Source organism: Salvelinus alpinus, chromosome 7, assembly GCF_045679555.1.
Source record: "Salvelinus alpinus chromosome 7, SLU_Salpinus.1, whole genome shotgun sequence".
Classification (NCBI taxonomy): Eukaryota; Metazoa; Chordata; class Actinopteri; order Salmoniformes; family Salmonidae; genus Salvelinus; species Salvelinus alpinus.
In genome coordinates, this window is record NC_092092.1 from 44,228,124 (window position 1) to 44,239,461 (window position 11,338).

The following is an 11,338-nucleotide window of genomic DNA, read 5'->3' on the forward strand; positions in this document are numbered from 1 at the left end:
TAACAAAATGCAAAGTGAGTGAACAGAAGAAAAATCTACATCAAATCAATATTTGGTGTTACCACCCTTTGCCTTTAAAACGGCATCAATTCTTCTAAAGGTACACTTGTACACAGTTTTTGAAGGAACTCGGCAGGTAGGTTGGCCCAAACATCTTGGAGAACTAACCACAGTTCTTCTGTGGATTTAGGCAGCCTCAGGTGCTTCTCTCTCTTCATGTAATCCCAGACAGACTCGGTGATGTTGAGATCAGGGCTCTGTGGGGGCCATACCATCACTTCCAAGACTCCTTGTTCTTTTTTACTCTGAAGATAGTTCTTAATGACTTTCGCTGTATGTTTGGGGTCGTTGTCATGCTGCAGAATACATTTGGGGCCAATCAGATGTCTCCCTGATGGTATTACATGATGGATAAGTCTCTGCCTGTACTTCTCTGCATTGAGAAGACCATTCATTCTGACCAAATCCCAAACTCCATTTGCAGAAATGCAGCCCCAAACTTGCAAGGAACCTCCACCATGCTTCACTGTTGCCTGCAGACACTCATTTGTGTACCTCTCTCACCCTTCGGCGAAAAAACTGCCTTCTGCTATTGCAAATTATTTAAAAAATTTGACTAATCAGTCCAGAGCACCTGCTGCCATTTTTCTGCACCACTGTTCCTGTGTTTTCGTGCATAGTTGAGTCGCTTGGCCTTGTTTCCACGTCGGAGGAATGGCTTTTTGGCCGGAAGTCTTCCATGAAGGCCACTTCTGACCAGACTTCTCCGGACAGTAGACGGGTGTACCAGGGTCCCGCTGTTTTCTGCCAATTCTGAGCTGATGGCACTGCTGGACATCTTCCAATTGCAAAGGGAAGTAAGCATGATGTGTCTTTCATCTGCTGCAGTAAGTTTCCTTGTCCGAACACTGAGTCTACGGTCCTCAACATTGCCCATTTCTTTGTGCTTCTTCAAAAGAGCTTGGACAGCACATCTGAAAACCCCTGCCTGATTTGAAGTTTCTGCCTGGGAGAGACCTTGCTGATACAGTATAACTACCTTGTGTCTTGTTGCTGTGCTCAGTCTTGTCATGGTGTATGACTTTTGACAGTAAACTGTCTTCAGCAACCTCACCATGTTAGCTGAATTTGGCTGTTCCTCACCCAGTTTTATTCCTCCTACACAGCTTTTTTTGTTTCAGTTAATGATTGTGTTTCAACTTACATATTGAATTGATGATCATTAGCACCTGTTTGGTATAATTGTTTAATCATACACCTGACTATATGCCTACAAAATCCCTGACTTTGTGCAAGTGTACCTACAACAATTTATGCTGTTTTGAAGGCAACGGTTGGTCACACCAAATATGGATTTGATTTAGGTTTTTCTTCTGTTCACTCATTTTGAATTTAGTGAATTGATACAAATAGTCTATTAACATGTCTATTTTTGAAAGCATTCTTACAGCATTTTTTCACACCTGCCTAAAACTTTTGCACAGCACTGTATATTAAAATGTTATATGAATTTGTTATGTAGCTACTGTAAGAAATAAAGAGAAAAAAAGTGACATGTATGTAAAATGTGTGTACAATGTACATGTACGAAAGAAACAGCTGTAAAAACAGAGTTTATTTTTGTCCTCGGGAGTGGATGCCCCCCCATTAATTAAAAAAAAAATGTCCTTGAGTGGCTTGAAAATATGACACAACTAAATAATGGCTGTCTAGCAATGATCAACAACAAACTTGACAGACCTTGAAGCATTTTTTAAATAATAATGTGCAAATATTGTACAATACAGGTAAGAAAAGCTCTTAGAGACTTACCCAGAACGAGTCACAGCTGTAATCGCTGTCAAAGGTGATTCTAACATGTATTGACTCAGGGGTGTAAATACTTACGTAAATGAGCTATTTCTGTTTGTCATTTTCAAGAAATGATTAAACATTTATAAAAACATATTTTCACTTTGTCATTATGGTGTGTTGTGTGTAGCGTAGACTGGTGGGATGATTTTTTATTTTTATTATTTTGAATTCAGGCTGTAACACAACAAAATGTGCAATAAGTCAAGGGGTTCTGTAGGCACTGGAAATACATAATTGAAAAAAAATGAGTATTGAATTGCATGGCGTCTAAAGAAACATTTGAAAGTGTCCCATACAAAAAAGGGTTTCTGCTGCATCCATGTTATGTAGGTTAAAGCAGTGGTGTAAAGTACTTAAGTAAAAATACTTAAGTAGTACTTAAGTCGTTTTTGGAGGTATTTACATTTTTGATAACTTTTACTTTTACTCCACTACATTCCTAAAGAAAATAATATACTTTTTACTCCAGACATTTTCCCTGACATCCAAAAGTAATCGTTACATTTTGAATGCTTAGCAGGACAGGAAAATGATCCAATTCACATCCCTATCAAAAGAAACATTCCTGGTCATCCCTACTGCCACTGATCTGGCGGACTTTCTAAAAACAAATGCTTTGTTTGTAAATTATATCGCAATGTTGGTTTGTAACTCTGGCTATCCATAAATTAAAAAAAACTAGAAAACCGTGGCATCTGGCTTGCTTAATTTAAGAAATGTTTAATGATTTATAGTTTTACTTTTGATACTTAAGTATATTTAAAATCAAAACCAGAAGGGAGTTTCTGCAAGGTATTTACGATCCGGTTGTTAAGTAATAAAACTCTGGTGGGAGAGAGAGAGCGAGAGAGAGAGAGAGGGGGGGGGGGGGGGGCGAGCTGATCTGGCGCCTATGATCCTCACCCAAGAGAGAGAGTTGTGACATTTCCAATATCATCGCCTATGTGGAAATGCCGTAAGAGTAATGTGTATGCCAATTATTTAATGGCCCGACCGCATTCTGTCCCATATTAATTAACAACTTTGGGTGCCAGCAGCAATGGTATAAGACAGTAGCCAAGACGACTAGCTTGACGGAGCGTCCACCATGTATATCTCACTAGATCGAGACAAATATATTTATCGTCCAATAGTACACTTAAAAGGATCCACCTTCCTTGCGGATCTGTTTGGACAGTGTGCACATTCGGATCTAAGTTTTTGTTAATTAATATCATCACCCCTTTTGAGTTACTTTGTCCATGGGAGAAGTATATTTCACCCCCCTGTCCTTTTTCCACACAACTTCATCAAAAGATGTAGAATGAGTTTCCTGTAAACATTAGACATTATATTCCTTCTCTTTTAGGCAGGTAAAGACTTACCACCTTTTCTTAGCTAAGCCATGTCAATTTTAACTAGCTATACTTATTTCACCACTTACCGTAATGAGATACAAGTTTCAATTGTAGTTACCATAATATATATTTGTAAACTTACCATTAAAAGGTACCATGATGATTTAGTGTCCATATAGATGTACCATGATATGTGCAATGTTAAGCATACTGTTGCTGCGACTGAGTAAAACTCCAATTGTCCTCCAATATTCCACCCGCTAAAACCTCCCCCCATCCCCAGTTGGATTGTCGTCCCCATGACTGGCAGACCACCCCTGCACACAAGGACCCTAGGGCTTCCCAGAGACTGGGACCCAACCTTTGAAAAGAGCACAAAGTGCCACCTACAGAACAGAACCAGATAAGCAGCCGACTGCATTTCTAACGCTATCGCCTCAGTTGTACTGTACAGTGCTTTCAGAAAGTATTCAGACCCCTTCCCTTTTCCACATTTTGTTACGTTACAGCCTTATTCTAAAATTGATTCAATAGTTTTGCCCCCCTCATCAATCTACACACAATGTCTGTTACGGCTGTCCTCGCTGACAGAAGGTGTGGACCAAAACGCAGAGTGGTTAGTGTTCATTTTTTTAATGAAAGTCAACAAAACACTTCAAAATACAAAAACAACCAACGTGACAAAACCGAAACCGTCCTGTGTGGCAACAAAACCTCCACAGGAACAAACACCCACAAAACACAAGTGAAAACCTGGCTGCCTAAGTATGATTCTCAATCAGGGACAACGATTGACAGCTGTCTCTGATTGAGAATCATACCAGGCCGAACACAAAATCCCAACATAGAAAATCAACCATAGACAACCCACCCAACTCACGCCCTGACCAACTAAAATAAATACAAAACAAAGGAAAATAGGTCAGGAACGTGACAATGTCCAATAACGACAAAGCAAAAACAGCTTTTTAGAATTTTTTGCAAATGTATTACAAATATCACATTTACTGCAGGGGGTTAACCTGTTGTAAATCAAGGACAGAACATTCTGTTCTCCCTCTCCAAATTCACCCAAGGAATATGCTTTATTTCAAGAATATTTTTTCACATCCAAACTTTAACACATTCAAAATTATACTACTAGAACAATATTTCTAACATAGAACGTGGGGAATGGTCAGAGGCGATCTACAGAACACTGTCGTTTTGTTTGTTTTTGAGAAACTACAAGAGATAATTGTTTTACATAAGCTTTACACAGTGACACGTCACATCCCTGAGTGAGGTCAGAGAGTGTGTCAGCCTGACGGAACCGCCCATTTTGAACAATCTGCATAAAATGATGGGTTAAGAATGAACATATCAGACCAGGGAGACGTAGAGCTGCAGCTTTACGTTTAAAGTGGTTTGAACTTTGAATCTCAACACGAGGTAGAGATGATAAACTCACCTCCCAGACAATCACTGTCCTAAGTAAAGTATCTAGAAAAGGGAATTGAGTGGGACCCTTCTACTACTCTGCTCAAACCATCATATTACTCTCATCACCCCACAGGGAACCATCGACACGGCTGGATAGCCTATCTTCAAAGAGGCATCTTTCAGAGTGAATGGAAGGAAAATCAACTCTGTAGTTCTGTTCAGGACTACACAACAAGTCACCGGATACCAGACAACTGCAGAGAAGAACAACAGTAGAATACTTGTTGGGACCATTTTTGGTCCATCAGAGCCTTACAAGCGTGCCGCGAAAAGGCCCAACCCCCTTTCCAAGAGGGCCTGGTTCCGACAGAGATACACGGCGAACCAAGGAATTTCACAAAATAATTTCATGATTTCTTACTACAAGCGGGTGGGGGTTAGTGTGCAAAGTATTGGAGTTCTATAAATGAGAGTAGTTTCTAAATGTACCAACGTTAAGTGTCTCTGTCCATCTCTCTCTTTCGCACTCTCCATGTCTTTTGTAACAAGCAACCATATTGTTGTCAGTCTGCTAGGGACCTGTTCTTAACATATTAAGTGTGTATGTTTTTCCTGTATTACCATTTATAAGTAAATAATAAAACAAATTTGCTGATGCAAGGAGGTATTCGACTGTTCAGAATTATGATATGATACGAGGTCATGATTAATAAGTTGACTGTTTATACATGAGATAGGTAAAGACCTTTTACAGTTGAATTCAGGAGATGGTAACTCTTTAAAGAACCGCTGTCGTGGTGCCCCATATCATAATGAGTTAATTGTTACAGTCAGTCGATGAGATAAATAACAGTTCTCAGATTAATGTACAAGTCACGACAATATGTTTATTTAAGTTGATTGGAGTCCAGCTGTGGTAAATTCAATTGATTGGACATGATTTGGAAAGGCACACACCTGTCTATATAAGGTCCCACAGTTGACAGTGCATGTCAGAGCAAAAACCAAGCCAAGAGGTCGAAGGAATTTTCCATAGAGCTCTGAGACAGGGTTGTGTCGAGGCACTTTTCTGCAGCATTGAAGGTCCCCAAGAACACAGTGGCCTCCATCATCCTTCAATGGAAGAAGTTTGGAACAACCAAGACTCTTCCTAGAGCTGGCCACCCAGCCAAACTGAGCAATCGGGGGAGAAGGGCCTTGGTCAGGGAGGTGACCAAGAACCCGATGGTCACTCTGACAGAGCTCCAGAGTTCCTCTGTGGAGATGGGAAAACCTTCCAGAAGGACAACCATATCTGCAGTACTCCACCAATCAGGCCTTTATGGCAGAGTGGCCAGACAGAAGCCACTCCTCAGTAAAAGGCACATGACAGCCCGCTTGGAGTTTGGTAAAAGGCACCTAAAGGATTCTCAGACCATGAGAAACAAGATTATCTGGTCTGATGAAACCAAGATTGAACTCTTTGACCTGAATGCCAAGCGTCACGTCTGGAGAAACCCTGGCACCATCCCTATGGTGAAGCATGGTGGTGGCAGCATTATGCTGTAGGGATGTTTTTCAGCGGCAGGGACTGGTAGACGAGTCAGGATCGAGGGAAAGATGAATGGAGCAAAGTACAGAGACCCTTGATGAAAACCTGCTCCATAGCTTTCAGGACCTCAGACTGGGGCCAAGGTTCATCTTCCAAAAAGACAACAATCCTAAGGACACAACCAAGACTATGCAGGAGTTGTCTTGAATGTCCTTGAGTGGCCCAGCCAGAGCCTGGACTTGAACCCGATCTAACATCTCTGGAGAGACCTAAAAATAACTGTGCAGCGATGCTCCCCATCCAATCTGACAGAGTTTGAGAGGATCTGCAGAGAGGAATGGGTGAAACTCCCCAAATACAGGTGTGCCAAGCTTGTACCATAATACCCAAGAAGATTCGAAGCTGTTATCCCTGCCAAATATGTTTCAACAAAGTACTGAGTAAAAGGTCTGAATACTTATGTAACACCTTCCTAATATTGAGTTGCATCCCCCCCTTTCGCCCTCAGAACATACTCCATTCATCAGGGCATGGACTCTAAAAAGTGCCGAAAGCATTCTACTGGCATTTCGGCAGATGTTGACTCCAATGCGTCCCACAGTTGTGTCAAGTTTGCTGGATGTCCTTTAGGTGGTGGACCATTCTTGCTACCCCACTGGAATTCCCAACAGCAAGGTACGAAGTCGTCAAGGTTCTCATTAGCAGCTTTGAGAAAATCCTTGTATATTATGCTCAGACTCTTGAGGGGACTGGGCTGCTTTAGTGGATCTCTGACCGCGTTCATCTTTCTGTCTTGGCTGCATAGGCTACTTGCGGTAGGACTATATTGTATAGGTAAGGACTTCTCCAAAGTGAGAGGATCACGGAGGTGGATGTCTTCTGTAGGTAGGGTTGGGCACCGATCCATCATGATAGGACAAAAATAAATAAACGTATATATTCCATATTTGCACAAAAGTGGAGACTCTCGCTCTGTCACAACTTCTGCTCACAGACACAAATGGGTTCCGACATTTGGAACTACTTTCTTTGCTCACTCACTTTCAACTCATCACACTTTTCCAATCACACAAACTCTCAGGCACCCCATCTTCAAACACACCTGAACTCCCCCCCACATATACTCACTCACATACCGTATCTCCTATGTCCTCTGTTTGTTTTGTTTCTATTGCCACATTGATTCCTGCCTAATTTCAGGCTTTTTAGTACTTTTGTGTTCCAGTTCCTTGTATTTGGGGATTTATTATTGCATTAGTTGTCCCTCCCTATAATGCTGTCTTTTTTATATTCATAAATACTATAAATAAAAATGGAATTTATATGAATAATTTGACGATATTCCCGAACTTGAGTAATATAGCATATAGGTGGTTTGATTATCAGTCTTAATATTCTGGTTAAGAAACAAAATCATTTGCAGTTATTTTCTCTTATTCACAGTAGCGCCTGGAACAAAAATACTGGATAATTGTCCTTGAGAAGAAATTATTGATGTATTTTTTGGGGCATAGTCTTGAGTAAATTAGCTTCTACCCCCCTTGGGTAATCTGGGGGAAAGATGCGGAATGAAAATGCTCTCCATCAAAAGTGAGTGAATTGGATTTTTACAAGATGAATGGCTCGAACAAGAGTTTACTCCAATTATATCATGAAGAGGCTTGAGTTCTAGTGCTGCCAATGTGGTCAACAGCAATTAAGGTTGTTTGGACAGAGGTATCAGGAACACGAATTGCTTAAACATATTTACACTGCTTGTAGAGAGAAGCTAATAGACAAAATGATAACTGACACTGCAGTTAACCAGAGAAGTCATTGTTTAACACAAAGGCTTCTTGAAATTACATACTTGACAGCCAAGACATTGAAATAATAATTTCAAAATGGCTGTCTTTTCGATGGCCAATAGAGCTTTTAATTCAGTGTATTATTATACTGTGTTATATTATACACTGAATGCAGACTGAGGCTGTCTTTGGCTCTTTGTGTGACCATCTCTTTCCATTTCTTACACATTTTCCATGAAAGTCATAGATATGATTTGGTCAGGAAAAGCTTCAGTGGGTCTTTTATCCAGAGTCCTAGCAATTAAAATGTTCCATTAAAAGCTGGGCCATACAGCATTGTAGCAGGACATCGATATAGCTTTTTTCATGAGCAGGTACAGAAGAATGAGCAGATGTGTAACTGTTAACCTGTTTCAAGGTCGGACATGAGCTTGTTTGATAAGAGCGATGGAAACCTAGTCTACTGGTTGATTGTGAAGCAATATGAAGAGTCATCATGATTAGGGGTGTTGCGATGACCGTATTACCGCCACACCGGCGGTCACGAGTCATGAAGGTAGTCAAATTTCACGGTAATGACGGTAGTCACGGTAATTAGACTTCTCAAAGCTCTGATGCTGCTCATGGTCATTAGTAGCCTACCAAACTTGCTAACTGCCTGCTACCTAGCAGTCTATTGTCTCTCTAATCACTCTGACATCAATGCAAATGTAATCGAAAATCAAATCAAACACTCATGAGAGCCAATGAGCTCATGTTGCATTACATTTCTATAGGCTATTCAATTGCGTGAGAAAACAGAGTGATGGCCTCTACTAAAAAGAGGAGGATCCCATCAGCTTTCTATTAGGTTAACCTGCTATATTTACTTCTCAACTTTCCTAAAATTAATCATATTGCTTATTTTTACAACAGGAGTATAGCCTACCTGGCTGGCATGAAAATGAATCACGGGAAAAGCGTCCTCCATTCGCTATTTAAGTGCATAGATGATGTATTTTCTCCGACCTCCGCTGTTTCAAGACAGGTGCATGATAATGTTCCATTCTAAATTAAAATACATTTTACACACATATTATTTATTATTTGTGAAGACAAGATTAAATCAAGAATAGTCTGATGAGTGACAATATTAGCCTATCCCTTGTGAATGATGCCCAGCAATAACATACTTTTTCGAATAATAGTCACACATTTCATGTAGCATAGGCCATAGGCCTATATGTTTTGATAAGGTTTGTATCACAGCTAAAGTGACCAAATAACTTCTTCAAATTATGCACATTAACCCGCTTTACAAGGGGTGTAGAGCCTAACTGGCATACATAAGCAGCGCATGAGTTTCAATTTTGGGGAAGATAATTTTCACCATAAAAATGCACCTTTATAATAAAAGCATTACATGCATAATCGCATTTGCGGTCACTTTTGAAAATGGTGTTTTCCCGCTAATTGAACATTTCCGCTTATAGCCTACTGCCATGTGCCCATTGCTGCACTTATAATGTGAAGAAATAGCTTAATAGTTTATCAAAATGTTAAGCTAAATGTTCTGATCTGTTGTGTCAGCCACATTGCTTAAACATTTTGTTTTTGATGCTAGTGGTTGTATTAATTTGGGATCTATTGCATCCCACAACTGTCCCAGACTATGGATGGAATATTTATTTCTCCCATAGAATAGGTTGAAAATAGTACTATGGGGGATAGTAGATTGACATAGGCTAGTGCTTTTGCTAATCGTTAGGCCTACTCATCTTGTTGGCTGCCGAAAAGTAAATGTGGACAGTTCATCCAATAAGGACACACGCAGTTGCATCCCCGATGTGTCTGTCTTCACTTGTAGCCTTTGAGAAAGACCCGATCACGTGATGGAGAGCACGCAACACTCAGGGAGAAGGGCACATGGATTCTTTTTAGGGTGCATTACAGCCACAAAGAGGACGTCGCCGTCAAATTCGAGGCATTATCAAGTGCTTGTCAAATTGTGAATGAGTAGACTAATGAAGTGTGTACAGCCTGCACAAAAAAACAAAGCAGAGCTCATGCCTTTCAAGCAACTTTTTACAATTCATAGTTAGTCGCATCATGCAGCCTTAAAATGTATTAATTTATCAAAACATACAGCCCAACATTTGTAGAACAACTAAAGTTACATTAATAGCTATATATTAAGGAGTACCTAGGAGTATATAGGAGTACCTATTTATTTGTTAAATGCTCAACACAGAATAGTTGCATGTTCACACACCCTCAAACCGTTTGGAGGAAATATTTATATTTTATTCAGCTTTGTTCAATTGTATTATTCATACTATAAAATATTATAAAATAATGCCACGGATTTGTAAGGAAATCTTGTCTGCTAAATGAACTAGTGTAGCCCAAAGCCATTTGGCATAGCCACATCAGGACATCTCAGAGTATGCTATTCTGTTCTTCTGAAATAGACTACATTTTCTTCATATCATGCTTCTTTAGACCTGTCTAAAATAAATAATAGATTTGTTGTGAAGGTGTAGGCTATATTACATGGATTCATTAGACTTTTAAAAATGTAGATGTTCCAAAGGTCTGCGTCAGTGGTTTGTAGGCTATGTGTGAAAGCCAGGAGATGCTAAATGTGTTTCTGTTAATTAATGCTCAATTACTGTGAGACCGACAGTTATTTACTTGACAAACACTGGCTGACGAAATTTCGTGACCACCACAGCCCTAATCATAACATTCCACAGTTATTGACATACGAAAGGCCTTACCCTCCCCATGCCCAGACTAAATGTTTACCATGACTCTAGTCTACTGGTTGATCGTGAAGCAATATGATCAGTCATGACATCCCCCTGTTATTGACACTTACCCTCCCTAGACTAAACCTTTACAGTGACTCTAGTTTACTAGTTGATTGTGAAGCAATACTGCTGTTACTGAGCCAGGCCTTACCTTCCCCAGACTTGGGCTCCAGAGGTGTCTAAGGCTGAAGATGCCCAGGGTCAACACCAGGAAAACCAGCCCCAGAATCAGGGCTCCTCGCTGGTAGCTCCGGTACATGGTCTTCTCTTTCCCCACCTCCACCTAAGGAGAACATATTAATTGGGAAGCATTTTTAATCCATTCACACTTCAGAGTGGTTCATGTACATATCATACTGTCCTTGAAGTAACTATACTGTCCTTGAAGTAACTATAATGACTTTAACATTTTCACTACAGCTGCACTGAGAAATGTGTTATTCTAATGGTATTAGCAATGATATACATTGTAATAACCTCATTATAACATGACATAAGTGAAATAATGTCTGACAATCATTAGATGCAAGATTCCTAATGTTGCTTACAAAAATATGATCATTCTCTAGATAGCCTCTATTTATGGGTTTCACCTCCATCACTCGGTCGCATCAA

The 11,338-nt window shown here is 40.1% G+C and overlaps 1 protein-coding gene across 1 annotated transcript in view; it reads right to left on the minus strand.

Annotated features, from left to right (window-relative positions):
• Positions 1 to 11,000, minus strand: part of LOC139580188 (tenomodulin-like) — a 112,507-nt gene extending 101,507 nt beyond the window's left edge. The window contains exon 1 of the mRNA XM_071408764.1: positions 10,875 to 11,000. Coding sequence (XP_071264865.1) covers positions 10,875 to 10,982 — 108 coding nt within the window. The 5' untranslated portion in view covers positions 10,983 to 11,000. The remainder of the gene's footprint in view (positions 1 to 10,874) is intronic.
• Between the last annotated feature and the right edge of the window lie 338 nt (positions 11,001 to 11,338).